Source organism: Manis javanica, chromosome 16, assembly GCF_040802235.1.
Source record: "Manis javanica isolate MJ-LG chromosome 16, MJ_LKY, whole genome shotgun sequence".
Classification (NCBI taxonomy): domain Eukaryota; kingdom Metazoa; phylum Chordata; class Mammalia; order Pholidota; family Manidae; genus Manis; species Manis javanica.
Genome location: NC_133171.1, coordinates 66,486,316 through 66,510,060, shown reverse-complemented (window position 1 = coordinate 66,510,060; position 23,745 = coordinate 66,486,316). Strand labels below are relative to the sequence as shown.

The window sequence follows — 23,745 nt, the reverse complement described above, 5'->3', positions numbered from 1 at the left end:
CTGTGTTGAGGGTGTGGTTGAGAAAGATGGTGGTGTCCTGAATGAGCTGTAATGAAGAGTAGGAGAAATGGGAAGAGGGGTGGGGATAAGAAGATGAAGAGGCACTATTAAGAGTTTGGATAATGACTTTTTCGGAATGTCTGCTATCTGATGCAAATTGAGAGATCTGGGAATGAGAGGGAACATACTTTCGAGATATAAGCTACTGGGGCAAAGGATGAGCCATAATATTGGCCTAGGAATCTTAAAGCTTGATTGGACCTCTCATGAATGTATAATGAGAAGGGCTTGGACAAATCAGGAAGATGGAGAGCTGGGGCTTCCACAAGGGCTTGACAGAGCTTAATGAAGGAGTGTCGGGCTGAGGAGGATAATGGTTTTTTAGGGGGGCTCTTGCTGAGGTTGTATAGGGGTCTTGCCAACAGGGTGCAGGGAGAAGTTAGGGATCTACGTTCTAAAATATCTAGCTAGGCTTAGAAAGGGCCTAGAAAGGAAAGGATTTTTGTCTTGGTTTTGGGAATGGGCAGGTCAGAGAGGAGCCATTTTCTGTCTAAGGTAATGGACTTTCTTTGTTGAGATAGAAGGAATCTGAGGTAAGTGACAGAAGGGGAAGAGATTTGAGCTTTGACGGAGGATACTCTGTAACTTCTGGATGCTAGAAGGTTAAGTAGGGAGGCAGTGTCAAGTTGAGACTGTTCCCACGAGAGACTGCAGAGTAGAAGATTGTCTATGTATTATAAGGTGGACTTGGAGTGATCATGATGAAACTGTTTGAGGTCCTGAGCTAGGACCTGTCTAAAAATATGGGGACTATCTCGGAAGCTTTGTGGCAAAACTGACCAAGTGAGTTGTTTAGAATGTCTTGTGTATGGGTCCGTCCAGGTGAAGATGAAAAAATCTTGGGAGCAGGGGTCTAGAGGGATAGAAAAATGGGTCTTTGAGATCTAGGACTGAGAAGTGGGATGCTGAGGCTGTATGGATTTGGAACTAAGGGATGGATAGGGACAATGGCTATGTTGATGAGGCAAAGGTCTTGGACAAGGCGGCAAGATCCGTTGGTTTTTTTAACAGCTAATATGGGGGTATTAAATGGGGAGTGAGTGGGTCTGCTTGAATGATGGGTTGGAGGCCTATGAGGGCTGAAGTGGTTAGGGGGTATTGGGCCTGACAGATATACTGAGAGGGGTCACATAATTTGATAGAGGCAGGGGGACATAGGGCCACGGAGGGGCTTGTAATGTCCCAAACTTTGGGATTTACAGGGTGTATGAGGGCAGAACCGGAGCTTTCATTGGGTAGAGGGGGGTCGTTGGCTATGAGGGCCATCAGAAAGGGAGTACTGGGGGCTGTGGGAGTGGATATAGTTATGGAAACGTGGAGGAGGGAAAGGATGTCTCGTCCTAGTAAAGGGATGGGACACTGGGGCATAACCAGGAAGGAGTGGGAGAAAGGTATGGGATTGTCTTGGATTGTGCATAAAAGGGTGGGTGGGGGGTTTAATGGGAAAATCTGTTTACCTCCTACTCTGACTATAGGAGTAATGGCTGGCGTGGTAGGGCCCCGGTATTCTCACAAGACTGAGAAGGTGGCTCCTGTATCTAGGAGGAAGGAGATGGGGTGACCGTCTACTGTTAAGGTAACCCTGGGCTCCTGTTTGGTGATGGAAATGGTCGGGTGAGAAGCCCCCGGGCCCCATCAATCTTCTTCTGCCAGCCCCACTACGGCGGGCTTAGGATGGGGGTTGTTCGTCCAGCCTCCCCTTCGGGTGGTTGGGCAATCAGACTCGCAGTGGCCCTTTTTGTGGCATCTGGGGCATGGGGTGGTAGATCTGGGGGAGGGGCACGCCCTTGACCAATGTCCCTCTTTTCTGCACTTGAAACAAGCTCTTGGGGGGGCTTGTTTGTAGAGGGGCGCCCAGGTTGTGGTTTTATCAGCTGGGCCAACATCTGGAAATTGGCCTGATCAGCCTTTTGTTTACGGCATTCTTTCTCCTGATCAGCCTTTTGTTTACGGCATTCTTTCTCCTCCTCCTGCTTATGGAAGACTTTAAAGGCCACTGTTAGGATCTCAGTCTTTGGGGTAGCGGGGCCCTGTTCTAACTTTCTGAGTTTAGCTTTAATGTCGGGGTAGCCTTGAGCTAGGAAGTATGTCATAAGGACATGTCTTCCTTCAGGTGTTTCTGGGTCCAGGCTGGTATACTGTAATAGGGCTTGAGTGAGTCTGTCTAAGAACTCAGAGGGGATTTCATCTCTCTTTTGAATTATGTCTTGGAGCTTTTGAAAATTGACTGCTTTACAAGCTGCCCTTTTTCAGACCTGCTATTAAGCAGGAGGCAAAAATATCTCGAGAGCGGAGACTCATGGCGGTGTTATAATTTCAGTGTGGGTCTTGTTCGGGGACAGCAGTGGGGCCAGGGGGATAAGTGGGGTCAGTCCTGTGGGTTTCAGTAGCCTGCATTTGGGCGAAGTCCTAAACTCGTCTACGCTCTTCAGGGAGGAGAGTATTGGCCAGCAGCATGAAAATGTCATGATGTGTGAGGCTGTAAGACTGGAGGGTCTATTGAAACTCCCTGATGTATGTCATGGGATCAGTGGAAAAGGAACTTAGGCGTTTCTCTAGTTGGGCTAAATCTCTTAAGGAGAAAGGGATGTGAACACGCACGCTGCCTTCGGATCCTGCTACCTCCTGGAGGGGGGCGATAATTTTGGGAGGCTCTCTGGACTGAGTCTGAGGGGGACTGAAGGGTTCTGGCTCAGTCTGTGTGGGAGTGACGCGGTCTAGCCGTGCCTAGTCGAGCAGGTCCTGAAGTGCAGAAGGGGGGCAAAGAAAATAAAGAAAGATAGAATCAGACCCACATGTCGCCAGCTAGCAGCCCAGCTGCTTACTTCTGCCGCTCTAGTTGGGCTTGAACTCATGACTCTGAATTAAGAGTCCCATGCTCTACTGAGCTACAGCAGGGCTCCAGTTAATTGCTTATGGAATGCGTTGTTTTCTATTCCTGCCACATCGGCAAGTGGGGGAAGGGCATAGCTAGACGCAGGGGCGGTGTTTCTACACATCTTCAAGGTCTCCCTATTTTCAGAGTGAGGAGTCTTGGCAAGATATGTTTTTGTGGACAGATAACTTCTAAGGACTGCACCGGTTGCTCTCTAGCTTGTGCTTTCCCACGCTGCGTTCAGACATGGGGGGAGGTGCTTTCCCATTCTCTCTACAAACATGTGAGAAGACAAAGGCGGTCCCTAACAAGGGAGAAACAGGTGATGAGGGCAAAGACAGAGGAGGCCCCTGGGACTTAGTTAAAGGGGGGCTGAAAGGCTCAGGCTTAATCTGCAGGGAATGAAGATGAGGAGGTGAGATGGGGGAGGAGATGGTTGGGGAGGAAGGGAGAAGGGCTGTTGTAGGAGAAGAAGGGGAAGGGAGTGAACGGGAGGCTTCTGCTGGGGCGGCGGCTTGCGCTAGGAGAACTTGGGAGAGGGCGGGGAGAGGAGGAGGCAGAAAGCTTCCATATAGGGAATCTCCTTCCATTTTTTCAGGCGCTGGCAGTAGTTAAAAAGATCGCAAGTGATGTTAGGCATCAGGGAGAGGGTAGCCAGATGCTTAAGCAGTGCCATTGACCGTGATCGTCCGGCAAGGCCCTGACGCTCGGGGATGAGGAGGGAACGGTCCCCGCCTCAGGCCTTCACGGCTGCGGCGGACCCTCAGGCCCCTCCTCCAAAAGCCATAAATCCCCGCCTCAAAGCCTTACAGCTGCGGCAGACACTCAGGCCCCTCCTCCGACAGTCAAACGCATTCACCATCCCTTCCATCAGTGCTGAAAGTTTTTAAGCAATATTTCCCCGGGGTGGGCCACTCTTCCCCGAGCTATCGCAGTGCCATTGACCGTGATCGTCCGGCAAGGCCCTGACGCTAGGGGATGAGGAGGGAACGCTCCCCGCCTCAGGCCTTCACGGATGCGGCGGACCCTCAGGCCCCTCCCCAAACAGCCATAAATCCCCGCCTCAAGCCTTTACGGCTGCGGCGGACGCTCAAACCCCTCCTCCGACAGTCATAAATCCCCGCCTCAGGCCTTCACGGCGGCTGACTCTCAGGCCCCTCCTCCAACAGCCATAAATGAGGTGACTCCTTTGTGGATGAGAACGCTCCCTTTTCCCCCCCTCCTTCTGCTCCGTCCACCGAAAATGCCTAGCGCTAGGTACCTCGTGACTCCGGCACTCTGCCTTCTTAGGGAAGTCTGGGTGACGACCCACACTTCCGAAGAAATTCCGACTCGTATACGAGTTTCCGCAGACCACCAAGGATCATCGGGGACGCCCTTTGTCTCCTTGTGGTCTGCTTCCAGTCTGAGGATCTCCGTTCGTCTTCCCGTTTGTCTCCTTCTCTGTCCTTTAGCCATGGGAGCCTCCTCATCCCTCCCTGAAAGTTCACCTCTTGAATGCCTGCTTAAGCATCTGGCTACCCTCTCCCTGACGCCTGATATAAAACCAAAACTTCTCCGTAAATATTGCTCCCAAGATTGGCCGACATACCCCCCTAGACAATAACAAGCAATGGCCCGCAGGGGGAACTCTTGATCCTAACATCACTCGCGATCTTTTTAACTACTGCCAGCGCCTGAAAAAATGGAAGGAGATTCCCTATATGGAAGCTTTCTGCCTCCTCCTCTCCCCGCCCCCTCCCAAGTTCTCCTAGCCTGCAAGCCGCCGCCCCCACAGAAGCCTCCTGTTCACTCCCTTCCCCTTCTTCTACAACAGCCCTTCTCCCTTCCTCCCCAACCATCTCCTCCCCCATCTCACCTCCTCCACCTTCATTCCCTGCAGATTAAGCCTGAGCCTTTCAGCCCCCTTTAACTAGGTCCCAAGAGCCTCCTCCGTCTTTGCCCTCATCACCTGTTTCTCCCCTGTTAGGGACCGCCTTTGTCTTCTCACGTGTTTGTAGGGAGAATGGGAAAGCACCTTCCCCCATGTCTGAACGCAGCGTGGGAAAGCACAAGCTAGAGAACAACCGGTGCAGTCCTTAGAAGTTATCTGTCCACAAAAACATATCTTGCCAAGACTCCTCACTCTGAAAATAGGGAGACCTTGAAGATGTGTAGAAACACCGCCCCTGCTTCTAAATATGCCCGTCCCCCACTTGCAGATGTGGCAGGAATAGAGAAAAAAGAACATTCTGTTTACGCATTTCATAAGCAATTAACTGGAGCCCTGCTGCAGCTCAGTTAGTAGAGCATGGGACTCTTAATTCAGAGTCATGAGTTCAAGCCCAACTAGAGCTGCAGAAGTAAGCAGCTGAGCTGCTAGCTGGTGACATGTGGGTCCGATTCTGTCTTTCTTTATTTTCTTTGCCCCCCTTCTGCACTTCAGGACCTGCTCGACTAGGCATGGCTAGACCGCGTCACTCCCACACAGACTGAGCCAGAACCCTTCAGTCCCCCTCAGACTCAGTCCCAAGAGCCTCCCAAAATTATTGCCCCCCTCCGGGAGGTAGCAGAATCCGAAGGCAGTGTGCGCGTTCACATCCCTTTCTCCTTAAGAGATTTAGCCCAACTAGAGAAATGCCTAAGTTCCTTTTCCACTGATCCCATGACATACACCAGGGAGTTTCAATGGACCCTCCAGTCTTACAGCCTCACACATCATAACATTTTCATGCTCCTGGCCAATACTCTCCTCCCTGAAGAGCGTAGACGAGTTTGAGACTTCACCCAAACGCAGGCTACCGAAACCCACAGGACTGACCCCACCTATCCCCCTGGCCCCACTGCTGTCCCCGAACAAGACCCACACTGAGATTATAACACCGCCATGAGTCTCCGCTCTCGAGATATTTTTGCCTCCTGCTTAATAGCAGGTCTGAAAAAGGAAGCTTGTAAAGTAGTCAATTTTCAAAAGCTCCAAGACATAATTCAAAAGAGAGACGAAACCCCCTCCGAGTTCTTAGACAGACTCACTCAAGCCCTATTACAGTATACCAGCCTGGACCCAGAAACACCTGAAGGAAGACATGTCCTTATGACATACTTCCTAGCTCAAGGCTACCCCGACATTAAAGCTAAACTCAAAAAGATAGAACAGGGCACCACTACCCTACAGACTGAGATCCTAACAGTGGCCTTTAAAGTCTTCCATAACCGGGAGGAGGAGAAAGAACGCCGTAAACAAAAAGCTGATCAGGCCAATTTCCAGATGTTGGCCCAGCTGATAAAACCACAACCTGGGCGCCCTTCTACAAACAAGCCCCCCCCCAGGAGCTTCTTCAAGTGCGGAAAAGAAGGACATTAGTCAAGGACATGCCCCTCCCCCAGATCTCCTACCACCCCATGCCCCATATGCCACAAAAAGGGCCACTGGGGGTCTGATTGCCCAACCACCCGAAGGGGAGGCTGGATGAACAACCCCCATCCTAAGCCCGCCGTAGTGGGGCTGGCAGAATAAAATTGATGGGGCCCGGGGGCTTCTCGCCCGACCATTTCCATCACCAAACAAGAGCCCAGGGTTACTTTTAACAGTAGACCGTCGCCCCATCTCCTTCCTCCTAGACACAGGAGCCACCTTCTCAGTCTTGCGAGAATACCGGGGCCCTACCATGCCTGCCATTACTCCTATAGTCAGGGTAAGAGGTAAACAGATTTTCCCATTAAACCCCCTCCCCTTTATGCACAATCCAAGACAATCCCATACCTTTCTCCAACTCCTTCCTGGTTATGCCCCAGTGTCCCATCCCTTTACTAAGATGGGACATCCTTTCCCTCCTCCATGTTTCCATAACTATATCCACTCCCACAGCCCCCAGTACTCCCTTTCTGATGGCCCTCATAGCCAATGACCCCCCTCTACCAAATGAAAGCTCCGGTTCTGCCCTCATACACCCTGTAAATCCCCAAGTTTAGGACATTACAAGCCCCTCCGTGACCCTTTGTCCCCCTGCCTCTATCAAATTACGTGACCCCTTTGAGTATATCTGTCAGGCCCAATACCCCATAACCACTTCAGCCCTCATAGGCCTCCAACCCATCATTCAAGATCTCTTAAACAAAAATTACCTCAGACCCACATACTTCCCATTTAATATCCCCATATTAGCTGTTAAAAAAAACCAAGAGATCTTTCTGCCTTGTACAAGACCTTCAACTCATCAACATAGCCGTTGTCCCTATCCATCCCTTAGTTCCAAATCCATACAGCCTTTTATCACAGATCCCCCATATTAGCTGTTAAAAAAACCAACGGATCTTGCCGCCTTGTCCAAGACCTTCCTCATCAACATAGCCATTGTCCCTATCCATCCCTTAGTTCCAAATATACAGAGCATCCCACTTCTCAGTCCTAGATCTCAAAGACCCATTTTTCTATCCCTCTAAGCCCCTGCTCCCAAGATTTTTTTATCTTCACCTAGATGGACCCATACACAAGACATTCTGAACAACTCACTTAGACAGTTTTGCCACAAAGCTTCCGAGATAGTCCCCATATATTTAGACAGGTCCCAGCTCAGGACCTCAAACATTTTCATCATAAGCACTCCAAGTCCACCTTATTATAATACATGGACAATCTTCTACTCTGCAGTCTCTCGTGGGAACAGTCTCAACTTGACACTGCCTCCCTACTTAACCTTCTAGCATCCAGAAGTTACCGAGTATCCTCCGTCAAAGCTCAAATCTCTTCCCCTTCTGTCACTTACCTCAGATTCCTTCTATCTCAACAAAGAAAGTCCATTACCTTAGACAGAAAATGGCTCCTCTCTGACCTGCCCATTCCCAAAACCAAGACAAAAATCCTTTCCTTTCTAGGCCCTTTCTAAGCCTAGCTAGATATTTTAGAATGTAGATCCCTAACTTCTCCCTGCACCCTGTTGGCAAGACCCCTATACAACCTCAGCAAGAGCCCCCCTAAAAAACCATTATCCTCCTCACCCCGACACTCCTTCATTAAGCTCTGTCAAGCCCTTGTGGAAGCCCCAGCTCTCCATCTTCCTGATTTGTCCAAGCCCTTCTCATTATACATTCATGAGAGGTCCAGTCAAGCTCTAGGAGTCCTAGGCCAATTTTATGGCCCATCCTTTGCCCCAGTAGCTTATCTCTCCAAGCAATTAGACCCCACAGTTCAGATATGGGCCCCCTGCCTACGAGCATTAGCCACTAGACAGCTCTTGCAGAAGGAAGCTCATAAACTGACATTCAGGGCGCCCCTTACCATTCTGTCCCCACATCACCTAAAAGAGCTCTTAACCTACAAAAGTTTACAGACTCTCCCTCCCTCCAGACTCCTGACATAACTGTCCTCTTTCCTCCAAAATCCCGTTCACCCCCTTTGCCATCCATACCCGAATCATGACTTTTTCCTCCTTTACTGCTCTCTTGCTTTTTCCCTCATTCCTATTGTCTTCCCCGCCACCCCAGCCTCCTTTGTATGGCGATTCAAAGTCAGACAGACTTACACACAGCATCAAAGAAAAATTACTGCCCTCATTGCCACACCAGACTGCCCTCTGAAAAGCTGCTCTGAGCCTTTATACCTCCACTTTCCTCCCTCCACTGAAGTGTTCACTAGCAGCTACCCTTATTCTCCCTACCTCTGCTTCCTCTATGACCAAAGACAAGCCTATTGCAGGCGATGGCCAGATACCTACGGGAGATGTCCCTACTAGTCTTGCACCATTCACTACATAGGTAACTTCCAGTACCCACAGTATTACTCCTCCAACCGTTTCATGAAATATCCCAATGGCTCATTCTCCTTATCAATCCCAGATCCCTGGGACTCTCGATGGGCTGCCAGAGTCACAGCCTCAGTTTACTACGGGGGGTCCTTGACCCCCACAGTACCCTTCATATCTCTCGAAAGTGTGTTCCCTCTCATTCCCAGATCTCTCAAGTTGCATCAGATAGCAGACATTCCGAAAAAGTCATTATCCAAACTCTTGATAGCGCCTCTTCATCTTCTTATCCCCGCCCCTCTTCCAATTTCTCCTACTCTTCATTACAGCTCATTCAGGACACCACCATCTTTCTCAACCACACCCTTAACACCGCCAATTGTTTCTTGTGCGCATCACTACAGCGCCCACTGCTGGCCGCCGTGCCCCTTAATATTTCCAACTACTCCTTCCATGCAGAAAGACAACCCCTCTGCCCCCTGGCAGACATACCCCTATGGGAACCAGAATACTCAGATAATCTCACCATCCACCACTGTGTAGGCCCAACTCCACCCCCCTCCAGCGCACTTCACTGCCTCTCTATCTACACCCCTACCTCCGGCTCTAAGACTTTTACGCAACCGGACACTTCTTTTAGTGTAATAGCAGTCTTTTCAACTCACTGCCTCTCAACTCCGATACACCCTGCATTCTCGTCACCCTAATCCCACAGTTAACACTTTGCAGCATGGCAGAATTCCTTGAGCTCCAACCTCCCTTGCCCTCGCGCACAAAAAGGGCTGCTTTCCTTCCCATCATGGTCAGTATCTCTTGGACCACCTCAGCCATTGGGGCAGGGTTTTCGGGAGAAGCCTTGGGTCACTCTCTATAGGCAGTTAGAGATCTCAACGCCAAACTTGAGGGAGCCCTGACATCCACTGCCGATTCTCTAGCCTCTCTCTAAAGACAGGTCACTTCGCTAGCTAAAGTCACCCTTCAAAACCGGCGGGCCCAAGATCTGCTTACAGCCGAGAAGGGCGGCACCTGCGTCTTCCTCTGAGAAGAGTGCTATTACATCAACGAATCTGGCATTGTAGAAACTGACATCAGCAAACTCACCGACCTTGCCTCGAGTCTCCACTCTGCTTCCAATTCCAACCCATTCTCGTCAATACTAACAAACCTCCTCCTCACCTGGCTCTGGCCCATTGCAGGCCCCATAATAATCATTCTTCTCGCCTGTCTCTTCTTACCCTGTATAATAAAGTTCATCAAATCCCAAGTCGGAAAAATCTCTAATCAAGCTTTCAACCAGCTTTTACTCAGGAACTACCAGCTTCTGGCCACAGAAGATCCCTCACCCTCACGTGACCTCCTTACCACACGCTGAGATGGACCCCTCTCTCCACTGGAAACTGTTCCTGGAAACAATAGCCACAGACGCCTGGCTCCTGACACCCATATCCTCTTGGCCAACCTATGGTTACAGGGAACCTTCACTGATTTCCAAACCTGAAGAAGTCCACATCTACTCGTCCTTACTGCGGGGAGTCCTATCAACCCTTTCCTCCCAATCCTCAAGCCCTCACTCCCTTCTCCGCCCCTGTTCAGCAGGAAGCAGCCAGAGAGAAAGCAACGTCCACAAACCCATAGAGGAGAAAGGGGGGAATGAAGGGTCCCCACCAGTAAGATGGCAAACTTCCGGCTTCTCTTCGGGGGGGGGGGGGGGTCCTCAGTTCCCGCCGGCGCCACCTGAAGCCCAATCACCTCTCGCCCCCCTCCCAATCCCAGCACCTAGCCAACAGCCACCAGCCCCGTAGAAGTGACACCTCAATCAATTCATGCCCCCTCCTATATAACCCAGCACCTTTCCCTAATAAAGCGGAACTCTCCGGTGAATTGCTGCTATGTGTCGCTCCTTTCCTTTCACAAACTGTGCTGCCAGCGTCTAGAGTATTTCATACAAAGATTAAAAAGTCAGCAATCCGGAAATGCTGTATTGTTCCTTAGACACTGGGCATTTCTTCTTAGGGGCTCAGATAAATGAAAAGGCCAAATCTGTGTTCCTTGGCTTAGGGGTTGGAGGAGGAGCTGCCATTCTGAGCCACAGTCTGACTCCCAGACAACAATGGGCACTTTCTTTTTTAAGGCTATCCTGTCAGGCCCTGTACCTAAAATATCCCCTTTTCCCCACATACACACAAAATATGAGAGGGAAAAATCAAACAGTTCTGGTAGTTCTGGTAAGAGCCAGCATAGTTACAACAACAAAAAAACCCCAAGACACTTGGATTTCAGCTGGGCCCAGAACTGGAGGGCAAAACACTTGGTTTAAGCGTAGGACACCAGTGCCTCCAACAGATCCTGTTTCGGTAACAAACGTCTGTGCCAAGGCAGTCTGGGAAAACGTCAAATGAACAAAACAGCTCACACACAAATCAGATAAACGTCTAGCTGTACTTTTGAAAATGCAAATATTTTGTAGTTCTTTCATAAAAACTGGAATACAAAAAATTTCTAGTAGTAAGTTTAATCTTTGGTATTTTGTTGTTGGGTTGTCGTCGTGAGGCATTGATGCATCAACTCACAGCTCAGATGTTAAGTATAAATAAGGTGTGGAAAGCTGAAGCAAACTCTGGGATGTGGTAGCTGGCATGTTATGCAGAATTCCACATTGTTGTCCTAAAGTTGGTTTTAATATGTAGGGTAAAAGCTATAAATCTAAGAAAACTTTTATGAAACATTGGGTGAAACATGGGAAATAAAGTTTATAAATGCCTTTTCTTCTCACACTATTCTCATATAGGCCATCTTCATTTCAACACTGAATCCCAAACTCCAAAATACCTAGAATCAAGGAAAACGGTTAAATCCTACATTTGAAATAACTACAGCTCATGATTGCAAAAAAACTGGCATATCATATCGCATTTCACAGCCTTAAGAGTATGCAATACGATCCAGAATGTCTAGAAGTCGAGCCACGGATGTATTACAAAACATGCTTGGTCAACAGACCAGTGACAGTAAATAGAAGCATTCTATTGTCATTTTTCTGCAGACTATCATCATCGATGGCCCCTGACACCTGTAAAACAAAATTTAGTGGATTCCACGTACTCTCAGTACTTCCGTTTAGGGGCCAAGGAGACCTAAAATGTCACAGCTACTGTCATGGAAATACTTAGGTGGCTCTGAAAAGAGCCTTTGGGTTTAGGGATACAACACAGTAAGGTTAACAATTCAAGCTCTCTCTCCACGGATGCGACGCGCCAGCTGAATGTCCTTGGGCATGATGGTGACACGCTTGGCGTGGATGGCGCACAGGTTGGTGTCCTCGAAAAGCCCCACCAGGTAGGCCTCGCACGCCTCCTGCAGCGCCATCACGGCCGAGCTCTGGAAGCGCAGGTCGGTCTTGAAGTCCTGCGCGATCTCGCGAACCAGCCGCTGGAAAGGCAGTTTGCGTATCAGCAGTTCGGTGGACTTCTGGTAGCGGCGGATCTCGCGCAGCGCCACCGTGCCGGGCCGGTAGCGGTGGGGCTTCTTCACGCCGCCCGTAGCCGGCGCACTCTTACGAGCCGCCTTGGTAGCCAGCTGCTTGCGCGGGGCCTTACCGCCGGTGGACTTGCGAGCCGTCTGCTTCGTCCGAGCCATATTAAAATATCACAGGATGTTTTTAGGGACTCCAGTGACGGGTAAAGAACAACCTTTCTTTTATACAGCAAGATCACTGACTATTGGGCCCAAGAACATTCAAAAGTCCCCGCGTCCTCTCCGGATTGGTCCATCTCTGTGCTTGGCCCGGATTAAGAGCTGCTTTCCCGTTGGTGAATGAATCCCAAACCCTGCCTTTCACTGTCTCCCCTCTGACGTCATATTATTTATTCTTAACCTTGTAGTAGAGGAGCTCCGGACCTCTGTCGTTCACCGAAAGCTTCTGAAGTCTATGTTGAAAGGTAGTCACAAAAAGGAACGCAGAAAACTCCAGTGGATTTTTTAAAAAAGAGCAATCAGGTATTTTGGAGATGCTTAGGGAAATTTACTTATGGGCTGCATCTAAAATGATAATTCTCTTGGGTGTGGCACGATTATGGACAATTGAGAAAATGCTCTTATTTACAAAGCACTGTCAAGGACATTAAGTAATTTTAATAAAAACTTGAATCTGGATGGAAACGATGTGGGTGTTAGTATCGTCAGCGTTAAAATGATTGACTTAATCCAGCTTCACTTTACTCATTTTCCCAAATGTGAGGCTGCACTGTCTTTTCTGAACTTTCCCAAACGTTCAGTTAAGAGCTAAGGCAGCGCCTTCTCTAGCCACTCACTCTCCTGTACAGCTAGCCTCGGTCAAAGCTTACAGTAGCTGCATTCAGAAAATTCATGTGTGGTTCTCGACCTTAAATCAACGTTCCCGTAATCTTCACGAGCGCTAAACATCTTTCGGGTAATTCGCTTGTTATGTCACTTAGTCTTTAAATCTTTATACGGGCAGAAGTAGTATGACAGCTCTTTCAAAGAAAAACTATGGGTGGCTCTGAAAAGAGCCTTTATTAAGCTAGGCTGATTAACGTAAGATGAAAATACCCGTGCCAAGAACCCTTACTTTCCCTTGGCCTTGTGGTGGCTCTCGGTCTTCTTGGGCAGCAGCACGGCCTGGATGTTGGGCAGGACGCCGCCCTGAGCGATGGTCACGCGGCCCAGCAGCTTGTTGAGCTCCTCGTCATTGCGGATGGCCAGCTGCAGGTGGCGCGGGATGATGCGCGTCTTCTTGTTGTCGCGGGCCGCGTTGCCCGCCAGCTCCAGGATCTCGGCCGTTAGGTACTCCAGCACCGCCGCCAGGTACACGGGCGCGCCGGCCCCGACCCGCTCGGCGTAGTTGCCTTTGCGGAGCAGCCGGTGCACGCGGCCCACGGGAAACTGCAGCCCGGCCCGCGAAGACCTGGTCTTGGCCTTGGCGCGAGCTTTGCCGCCTTGCTTACCACGGCCTGACATAATTTCTTGAGTAAAACATAAAGATTTTCAGGAATGCGGAAAATCAAGTAAGAATAAAATGAAATCAAGGCGAATATTTATACTAACTGGAGGTAGTCTCGAGTGCAAGTCTCCCATTGGCTATTATCAAGCAACCAATGGAAAAGCAGAATCTGCATCCTTCATTTTCATTAATCCTTCCATCTGATTTTGAGATTTTTGTTTGTTTAAATCTAATCGGGTCTGATGAGCTTTTAATACTAATGGTAATTGAATCATGTGGTTTACCCAGAATATCTTCTTAAACACAATCGGAAGAAGTGGTTGTTCTCATTGTTTTGTCTTTTCGCTGTTTTGTCTTTTCCTTTAACTGGGACTTGGGACTCATGATTTTGGAAAGCAATTTCTAAGTAGGTAACATTTAAGAGGTACTTTTATACTAGCAGTTGCTTTAATTTAAATCATACAACAGAAAAGGAGACAGTAAACAATTCTTTGTCGTAGTGATGCCGGGGTTCTTTTTTGCGAAGTCAAAGAATGAACTTAGCAAACACTCACGGTAGGAGAGCAAGGCAGAGACTTTTATTTAGAGATGAAGTGAGAGGACAGATGTGGGTAAAATTGTAACATTTCCAGAGTATCCCGCCTTGCTTTAGTGTATTTGCATATCCTCAGGGGTGTAGAGAAGTTCATCTCCATGTCAATGAGTAATTACCTGGGCAACCGAGGGCGTGTCTGAACCTGAGAGTTTAAGGGGAGGGGCTGGCTTGCTTGTTTGCTTGCTTCCTTCCGGAGGAGAGGACAGAAAGCCCTGGACTGATGTTTGTAAGCAATAAACGGGATTTAAACTTTACTTCTCCCTTTGACTGACTTCAGTTTTTACAGATATTTTGACCCGGGGTTTCCTCTCCCCGGACGTACACTCATTATTTAAGAATAGCTCGTTTTTATATATTATACAGTTTAATGGAAATGGAAAGCCAAGAAAAACACATCAAATATTTCTGAGTTGCCCTAGACGGAGATGAGAGGTCCGTGTCCTCCCACCTGCCATGAAGCAAGGGTTGGGACCTGCCTTGTCTCCTAACTGCCGTCCCTTTCCCAAATCATGAGCAGCCTCTAGACCTCCTTTTATCTGTCTCTTTGTGGACCTTTTCCAAATTTTCAGTCAGTCTCTTTCCCAAAATTAAATTCTCCCAATCCCCCTCTGCCTCCTTCCAGGCAGATAGAACTCGGCCCAGGCAGTTCTATCCCTTCCTGTATTTCACTCTAACTGTCTTCAGATCCTCTTTGTTGGATAGGGAGGGAGGCAAAACTGCATGACTGAAAGAATTGAGGATGTAGGACAGGTTATTTTTCTCTCATTTGCTTTGTAACTCAGACTGCATCTCTGGAGAAAATGCGGGTGTTAACTAAGAAAGTGTGGAAACACTTCTGGTCTTTCAGGTTGATGGGCTTGCCCAGTGGCCCTACTGTGTCCAAAGTTGGTGCCTTATCAGAATCAACTGGGAATTTATGAATTTTTCTTAAGGCCTTCTCCCACTTCTCATTGTGGATCCAAGGTCTACCAGAGGCCAGGCATCTGATTTTTTTTTTTTTTGAATTCCTCATTCACTTAAAGACCAGCCAGGTATCAGTACAGGTAGCAAAAAAAGCCTAGCTTTGAGTTTAGGCCTAGCTTTTGGTTTGAGCTTGTTAATCAAGGGTATAGTTTTAGATAAAACATCAAATATTAGGAATGAAGAAGGGGGCTGGGAGAGAAAGAAAGGGGAAAGAGAAATCAGAGGGAGGAAAGAAGGAAAGATTAGAGAGAAAAGGAAGGTAGAAAACAAGCAGGCAGACAGTGGTTACGAAGGACAAGATGTGGAGAAAATAATCCCTACCTCAGGAGGTCATTTTAAAGAGGCTAAATATTAAGATTGCAGACCAGATCTCACCTCTACAGGGTAAAAACATATGGGTCAGTGATTCTTAAGCTGTAGCCTGAGTTCGCTAATAACACATAGAGACAGACAGAAGGGGAGGAGGGGAATGCCTTTGTATAATCTAAAAAACAAAAATTACTTTTTTAAAAGTCAAGCATCTTTCACACCTACAGTTTGTGTTTGCTGGATAGGAAGTGCTTCTCGACTGTTTGGGACACGGAGAAAAATTTAAATTGTTTTCTCTTAAGAACCTCTACTTTAAATTTTATTTCTTCATCGGAAGACACTCTTAGGGTATGTTTTGGAGTCCAAGATGGTTTTTAGTTTTCAAAGAAACACCTGCCATTGTCTTCCTCGCTATCAGCCGGGAGGTGGCGCCAGATAGGGAAGAGCGAGAAATTCAAACCCTTTGTCCCTCCTAGAACTGAAGGGCCATCCTCCCTGCTCTTCTAAGTGGCTCTCCTTAACCACAAGTGACCCAGGAAACTGGAGCCAGCTTTCTGGGATGCACGGAAAACTGCAATAGCCTCAGATTGGCCACTGCCCTCTGGTAAGCGACCGTAATGCGAAATTGGAGGAATCTCAATCTGTGCGCAGAGCTCGAAGTGCAGTCCACAGGACTGCCAAGAGTCAGGCTATTTTGCCTTGTATTTCACCAGTGGTTTAGACCACGCTAAATTCGAGCTCCAGGAAGAGCGGCTATCTGCCCTCTCCGCCGCTCAGGTTCCTCGCCCTCTACAGACAAGGGCGGCCTTGATAATCCACCTCAGGATTCCCATTTTTATATTCTTTGAACCGCCTTTTTTCACCCAACAACGAAATTTCAATCAACGTCAGAAACGGGCAGACGCAGACAGGGGACTGACCATTCCCAAGTAGTTTAATGAGCACCTCCCGATTAAGGGAGAAAAATTCTTCTGGTTGACCACAGCAGTGTATTTCACTTAAAGCCAAGCGACCTCAACGGAATTTGCTTCCTGAGGTAGCCTCATATTCATTTCATTAGAGGTCAAACCAATCACTTGTAGTCACCAGGGTAGGTTGCAGTTACAACTCTCTCTTGAGAAAATATGTGGCTCTGAAAAGAGCCTGTTTGAAAATGTCCCTGTGCTTAGAGACGCCTACTTGGAGCTGGTGTACTTGGTGACGGCCTTGGTGCCCTCGGACACGGCGTGCTTGGCCAGTTCCCCGGGCAGCAGCAGGCGCACGGCCGTCTGGATCTCCCTGGAGGTGATGGTCGAGCGCTTGTTGTAATGCGCCAGGCGCGACGCCTCGCCCGCCATGCGTTCGAAGATGTCGTTGATGAACGAGTTCATGATGCCCATGGCTTTCGACGAGATGCCAGTGTCAGGGTGGACCTGCTTCAGCACTTTATAGACATAGATGGAATAGCTCTCCTTGCGGCTGCGTTTGCGCTTCCTACCATCTTTCTTCTGTGCCTTAGTGTGGGCCTTTTTGGAACCCTTCTTAGGGGCCGGAGCTGATTTAGAAGGTTCAGGCATAGTTCTTTCTCCAAAGGCTGATAAAAAAAAGTCTCACTTTTTTCAAAGATTAGTGTCTAATACTGGAGTCCATTCACTTATAGTTCCTCAATGCAAACGAAGGATCAACAACTTTCTCTTCTGATTGGATAAATGTGGCACAAGTTCCCTGAGTGAGGTGCTTATGGAAATACAGGATTCACATTCTTTTTCTATTGGATAGTCGAACAAAACATTTTGACCAATTGGATAGCTGATTGGTGCATCCCTGCACTATCTATAAAAATGTTATTTTCTCAGTCTGCAACATCGGTTTTCTGTTTTACGCAGAACTTTTGTGTTTGATGTTAGCCAATTGCAAAGACCGGACGTGGAAAACAAGGAGGAAAATCAACAGCCAAGGCTAAAACTCGCTCCTCGCGGGCGGGGCTGCAGTTTTCCGTCGGCCGCGTGCATCGCCTGCTCCGCAAGGGACTACGCAAGGGACTACCGCGTGCATCGCCTGCTCGGGACTACGCCGAGCGGGTCGGGGCCGGCGCGCCCGTGTACCTGGCGGCGGTGCTGGAGTACCTAACGGCCGAGATCCTGGAGCTGGCGGGCAACGCGGCCCGCGACAAGACGCGCATCATCCCGCGCCACCTGCAGCTGGCCATCCGCAATGACGAGGAGCTCATGCTGGGCTGCGTGACCATCGCTCAGGGCGGCGTCCTGCCCAACATCCAGGCCGTGCTGCCGCCCAAGAAGACCGAGAGCCACCACAAGGCCAAGGGAAAGTAGAGAATGCAACTGAAGAGAATATATAGTCTTGTCTCCCTATTGCCTAAAGGCTCTTTTCAGAGCCTTTCAACATTTTCACAGGAAAAGCTGGTAATCAGGCTATGCTACGTTGGTCTCAAATCAACTTGTGAAAGGTATTTTGATGTGAAAACGTGTTAGAAAAATAGCCAGAATTGCTGCAGGAATGTCTCTGGGACTCGCAGTTATTACGCGGCAAGGAAACGAACAGCTGACCAGTAATAAAGTTGAACACGCATTTCAAGTTCAAGCAAGATCTATTTCATCTAGCAAAATTCGGAGAATATGGCGGCTGTCTATTGGACTTAACGCTACCAGACCCGACAAGCCGCTTTACATGTGATTTTAATAATCTACTCAGGGATCCTGACATGTAGTCTCCCAAGAGAAAACACTCGAGATTAGGAGTTGTAATGAGCGCAGCTGCGAAAGTGGCAGTCCAGGGGATTAATTATTTAATTAAAAAAACCTAACTGTCCGGGGAGAAGGAAACGACAAAATTAAAATTGTATGTAATTTAACGTGGCAGATCAGCAGAATTGGCACTCTGAGCATGTCAAGAATTGAGACACAACCCACCAAGATTTTCTAAATCACAAGTTATGTTTAACACGGTGTTTGGTTGCAGGGTGAAACAGCATGTGAAATTCTTTTAGATTTCGAAGACAAAAAATAGATGGGCGATGGAGTAATTCAAATCATGCTCTAGCAATTGACCAATCCTTCTGATTACGCTTCGAGCCAGTGGTTTTATCGCGCGGGACTTTTTAAAAAACATATGACCAATCAGAATGCTTCTTACTGTATTTAAGGGTAACTTTGCACTTACCAGTACTCGTTTTTTTAGTTTTGCAAGATGGCACGTACGAAGCAGACGGCTCGCAAGTCCACCGGCGGTAAGGCCCCGCGCAAGCAGCTGGCTACCAAGGCGGCACGTAAGAGTGCGCCGGCCACAGGTGGCGTGAAGAAGCCCCATCGCTACCGGCCCGGCACGGTGGCGCTGCGCGAGATCCGCCGCTACCAGAAGTCCACCGAACTGCTAATCCGCAAGCTGCCGTTCCAGCGGCTGGTGCGCGAGATCGCGCAGGATTTCAAGACCGATCTGCGCTTCCAGAGCTCGGCCGTGATGGCGCTGCAGGAGGCGTGCGAGGCCTACCTGGTGGGGCTTTTCGAGGACACCAACCTGTGCGCCATCCACGCTAAGCGTGTCACCATCATGCCCAAGGACATTCAGCTGGCGCGCCGCATCCGTGGGGAGAGAGCTTAAGAGAATTGTTCCCTTAAGATTAAAAAAAGGCTCTTTTCAGAGCCACCCACAAGTTCACTTAAAGCAGTTGTAATCTGATTGTAGATTTCAATTATTGAAGCATAAAGTGAATTGCTTTAATAGGAAAATGTTTTTCACGTAGGCATTTGAATGTGAGTTGGCTTTCTAAGCTTAAGTACTTTTTTTGGTCTCCACTTGCGTTGTCTATTACGACTGCTAAACAGCTGCATATCTTTTGCCTTCTTATTTGTTGTCCTTTCGGACATATTTGTGGACCAATAGCACAGTAAGCTCTTAGTTGTATTTGAATTAGTCAGTTTTAATAGTACTTAGTGTTTAGTTCTCATTTATGTCTACTCTCAATTCTATAAAATTTGGTAAAAGGATTTATGGGTATATTTTACGGAGGCCCCTGTCATAGATTTTAATTCATTGTAATACGTGAGATCTAGCAGCAGCATTACTATGCTTAAAACCCAGTAATCCACAGCATTCTCGTATCCAGAATCTAGAATCCAGCATCAGTCGGCCTACAATGCATAGCTCAGGCAATAGGTAATTTCAGTACTCACCACCAGAGGTACACTGAATTAGATGTATGCAACAAAAAAGATAAGATTTGCCTATTTGACAAAATTCCTTTGCCTACTCATTTTAAAATCAGATTTGAGATTGAGAAAGGTAGTAACTGTAGTTCTTTAAGCCATGCCCACTTTTTTTTTTTTGAGAGGGCATCTCATATTTGATCAAGTGGTTGTTAACAACAATAAAATTCAGTATAGGGGGGGTCAATGCTCAATGTACAATCATTAATCCATCTCAAGCCTAACTCGTCAGTCTCCAATCTTCTGAAGCATAACGAACAAGTTCTTACATGGTGAACGAATTCTTACATAGTGAATAAATTCCTACATGGTGAACAGTACAAGGGCATTCATCACAGAAACTTTTGGTTTTGATCACGCATTATGAACTATAAACAATCAGGTCAATTATGAATATTCGTTTGATTTTTATACTTGATTTATATGTTGATCCCACATTTCTCCCATTATTATTTTTATTATTTTTATTTTTAATAAAATGCTGAAGTGGTAGGTAGATGCAAGATAAAGGTAGAAAACATAGTTTAGTGTTGTAAGAGAGCAATTGTAGATGATCAAGTGTGTGCCTGTAGACTATGTGTTAATCCAAGCTAGACAAGGGCAATAAAACATCCACGGATGCAGATTTCTCTCAAAGCAGGGGGGATGAGGTTCTGAGCCTCACCTCTGTTGATCCCCAATTTCTCACCTGATGGCCCCCCTGCGACTGTGCCTGTCTTAGGTTGTTCCTCCCTTGAGGAATCTTACCCGTCTCTGGCTAACCAGTCATCTTCCGGGGCCATACAGGGAAATGTAAAGTTGGTAAGTGAGAGAGAAGCCATATTGTTGGAAAAGGTTAGCTTTTTACTTTGCAGATTTATGCCCTGTGGCTTCTATGCCCAGCACTTGTCTTGAGGTATCTTTACCACCTGGAGGAATTATGATACTCGGTAACTTCAATATGAGGCACGAATTCTATTTAAGGGTCGTAATTAGGAAGGAAGAAGAAAAGCTATAGAGGTAGCATATGGAAGAAAACATGGGAGGATTGATTATTTCTTTGACATATCTTCTTGTAGAGTACCTTAAGTATGTATAGGTTTTAAACTACTAACTAATTTGCACACACATATTAACATAATAAGAATACGGTGACATAAACAAAGCAAATCTATACTTACCATCCATCTCCAGTGAAGCCAAGAAAACCATTTAGGCACCCTAGGCATTTGTGAAAATTTGTCTATGATATGATGGATATTGTCCAACTGTACTTGAACAGTCTGAGAGAAATCAGACAAATTAAAGCAGCCCATTTATGGGATCTGTTCACATCCCATATGTTCTTTTAACCGTAGATAGTCTATAGTCATAAGATTTTGGAGCACTACAACTTGCACCCCTCCCAACTCCTGGTTGAGTTCCAACAGTACAGATCCGGTCAAATTTGTTGTCTCACTGTATGCACATGCCAGCCTAGACATCTCCCTCCTTATTCCAATAAGCCATGCCCACTTTTACAAGAACATCGATTTATGTGTTAATTTCTTTTTAAGTTTTCCAAATATAAAAGTATAACAACTGATAGTTTTCTGAGGCCTAAAGCTTATACAACCTGGCACCTCTTAAAGACTACAATACAAAAATCAGAAATCCAAAACTAGTTAGACATATATCTAGTTTTTTGGGGGAAATGAATTACAGTTTTACAAATAAAACCATAGCCATCAGAAAAATAGTACATCTTAGTAACTTGAATATAACACATTTTCTATGTCTTTGCATATTGATTCTCTTCAAATGAAAATTATTTTGTAATATTTCTATATAGATAGTGGAAAGAGAATCCAGCATTTCCACTATTTATTCCCTTGGTAATTTAGAAGAGTTTCAGCTTAAGAACAACGCATTTTTGGTAATGTTGGTTGGTTGGTAAGACTTGTCAAATTTGGGGATTCCTCTGTTGAGTTTCATATGTGAGTTATAAAATTTGGAAGACTTCTTCACAGATTAGTTTCTGTCTATATATTTCAAGTCTTGATTCTTTATTATACACTCACTCTCACTGCTGGGTGCTATGAATACACAGATGTCATTATATGGCCTCTAGTCCTGCATCTTTCTGCCAGGAATCCAGGTTAGTTTGTCGGGGAGCAGTAGGAGTATTCCTTGAAACCATTGTTACATTACATTGGCTAGCAACAGGAGACCTAAATAGGAGCATGTCTGTGACTCACCTCATTAACCTCATTGTAATGTCTCATTAACCTCAAATTAAATACGTATTCAACTAAATTTTCTCTTACCCAAGTCTCAAATATTGTCATCAGCATCCCAATATAATCAAACAAAGGTGAATAGTAATGGAAGAGAAGATTGGAAATAAAGATTTTAACTAGCTTTGATTAAAATATCTTAACCTTACAATTAAAAAAACAAAACAAAAAACACGAGACCAAGTGAATACACTCCCAGGAACCATTCCCAAAGCCTTGGTATGGTGCCTGACACTTGAGGTTCATCAGTCTGTGAGCAATGGCTTTCCAAATTATACATGGCCCTCCTGCCCTCCTCCCACTCGGTCCTAACTCACATCAGCACCTGAAAGGTTGAGAATCACTGATCTGGGATGAGTCTCAGGCCTCTGAGATAGAACGATGCTTAGCACGATGCTTTGGATAATGGATGGCTTTAGTTCTTACCATCTAGAGATACTTTCTCCTAGAGATACCAAGCGGAAACTCAGTGGAGAGGATAGAAAGTCAATTCTGAGCAATTCAAACATTTTCAGAGTAAAGAGGAGTTCCCTGAGACAGCTTTGCTGGGTGTTACAGATCCATTCTGTACTGAATATCATCTTTCTTTACAGAAGACCCCATGGAAGGAAAAAACAATAAAACCATGGATTCCATGGGTCAAGTACCACATGAAATGCTTGGCCTGAATTATTATATATAATTCCTACTACAACACTGAAAGGTAAATTCTCTCAACTGTCTCCATTTTATAGAGGAAGAACTTTAGCCTAAGATCTTTTAGTAAATTGATCAAACTCATACTACTAGCAAATACGACTACCAGGTAGTCTTACATCAACCACACATTCTAATATCTTCTGATCAGTGAGATTGCCCAGAAATGGATTACCATATCTAGTTTCCTCCTCAAAGGTAACTCTGTTGTGCAAATTGGGCTGCCTCAGGGTGGATAGGGGGAAGCTACCATGGCCTGGCTTGGGCTAAATTCTGTTATCAGAGTCCTCTGGTCAGATGCCTGGTGTGAGACATGGGTAGGATGACCAGAAGAAACAGCAGGTTGCAGGGATGATCTCTGGGATTCAAGGCCAGGTCAGAGTAATGATTTCCTTAGAAACACGTGTATTCTGCTCCAAAGCAAATATTTGCTTGTGTCTTCCCCACAGTATGTACTCTAGAGCTATGTTGTCCAAGATGGTAAGATGGCTACTAAGTACTTGAAATGTAGCTAGTCCAAATAGAGCTTTAAATATAAAATACATATCAGATTTTCAAAAGACTACTAAAAATAGAATTAGAAAATCTCTTTAATATTTTATTATTAGATTACTTATTGAAATAATATTTGATCATAGTACATTGAAACACTATCAAGATAGATTTTACTTGTTTCTCCTTTTGTTAATAAGGCTACTAGGAAATTTTTAACTGCATATTATATTTCTGAGGAAAGCACTAGTATAGAGAATAATTATGCTGGCTCACTGATCAGAAACTATCTATGTCCTTAGCATCATTGATCCTCAGTAATAATGACACTTCCCTCAAAGTGCTGTGAAAAGAATCTTTGAAAATAAATGTAGACTGCTCAGCAATAGTGCTTGATACATTGTAAACTAGTGTTCAAGAAATATTAGCTCTCCTTACTGTTGTTACCACTGTGCCCTAAATCCCTGTTCCCTTCAGAAATCCTCTAATGATGTAAATCTGTCTTATACTGGACCTGTTTATCTCTGATTTCAACCACAGAATTGCCTTCTATATTTCCCACTGGCATAGAAGGAATAATACCTAGAGCTTCCCCTAGGGGATATAATAGAATACTTA

The 23,745-nt window shown here is 46.4% G+C and overlaps 5 protein-coding genes across 5 annotated transcripts; 2 read left to right on the top strand and 3 right to left on the bottom strand.

Moving 5' to 3' along the window:
* Positions 1–8,641: 8,641 nt before the first annotated feature.
* On the bottom strand, positions 8,642–13,026 carry LOC118968406 (histone H3.1). Its single transcript, XM_036998487.2, has one exon. The coding sequence runs from the start codon at positions 12,289–12,291 to the stop codon at positions 11,881–11,883; it is 411 nt and encodes a 136-aa protein (XP_036854382.1). The 5' UTR covers positions 12,292–13,026; the 3' UTR covers positions 8,642–11,880.
* Positions 13,027–13,163: 137 nt separating this feature from the next.
* On the bottom strand, positions 13,164–13,784 carry LOC108400176 (histone H2A type 1-E). The gene has a single exon (XM_036998492.2). It carries the CDS (start codon positions 13,630–13,632, stop codon positions 13,240–13,242), a length of 393 nt encoding a protein of 130 aa, XP_036854387.1. The 5' UTR covers positions 13,633–13,784; the 3' UTR covers positions 13,164–13,239.
* Positions 13,785–14,213: 429 nt separating this feature from the next.
* Positions 14,214–17,374, bottom strand: LOC108400184 (histone H2B type 1-B-like). The gene has a single exon (XM_073225010.1). It carries the CDS (start codon positions 17,036–17,038, stop codon positions 16,658–16,660), a length of 381 nt encoding a protein of 126 aa, XP_073081111.1. The 5' UTR covers positions 17,039–17,374; the 3' UTR covers positions 14,214–16,657.
* LOC108400173 (histone H2A type 1-like) lies at positions 17,303–17,846 on the top strand. The gene is made up of 2 exons (XM_017665401.3): positions 17,303–17,329; positions 17,369–17,846. The coding sequence occupies exons 1-2, from the start codon at positions 17,303–17,305 to the stop codon at positions 17,792–17,794; spliced, it is 453 nt and encodes a 150-aa protein (XP_017520890.3). The 3' UTR covers positions 17,795–17,846.
* Positions 17,847–18,045: 199 nt separating this feature from the next.
* H3C3 (H3 clustered histone 3) lies at positions 18,046–20,412 on the top strand. Its single transcript, XM_036998486.2, has one exon. The coding sequence runs from the start codon at positions 18,669–18,671 to the stop codon at positions 19,077–19,079; it is 411 nt and encodes a 136-aa protein (XP_036854381.1). The 5' UTR covers positions 18,046–18,668; the 3' UTR covers positions 19,080–20,412.
* Positions 20,413–23,745: the final 3,333 nt, after the last annotated feature.

Coding starts and splice junctions, on each gene's coding strand:
- LOC108400173 (XM_017665401.3), top strand. CDS start 17,303: ATGTTATTTTCTCAGTCTGCAACATCG. Junction 17,330..17,368: donor TTTCTCAGTCTGCAACATCG/GTTTTCTGTTTT, acceptor GTTTGATGTTAG/CCAATTGCAAAGACCGGACG.
- H3C3 (XM_036998486.2), top strand. CDS start 18,669: ATGGCACGTACGAAGCAGACGGCTCGCAAGTCCACCGGCGGTAAGGCC.
- LOC118968406 (XM_036998487.2), bottom strand. CDS start 12,291: ATGGCTCGGACGAAGCAGACGGCTCGCAAGTCCACCGGCGGTAAGGCC.
- LOC108400176 (XM_036998492.2), bottom strand. CDS start 13,632: ATGTCAGGCCGTGGTAAGCAAGGCGGCAAAGCTCGCGCCAAGGCCAAG.
- LOC108400184 (XM_073225010.1), bottom strand. CDS start 17,038: ATGCCTGAACCTTCTAAATCAGCTCCGGCCCCTAAGAAGGGTTCCAAA.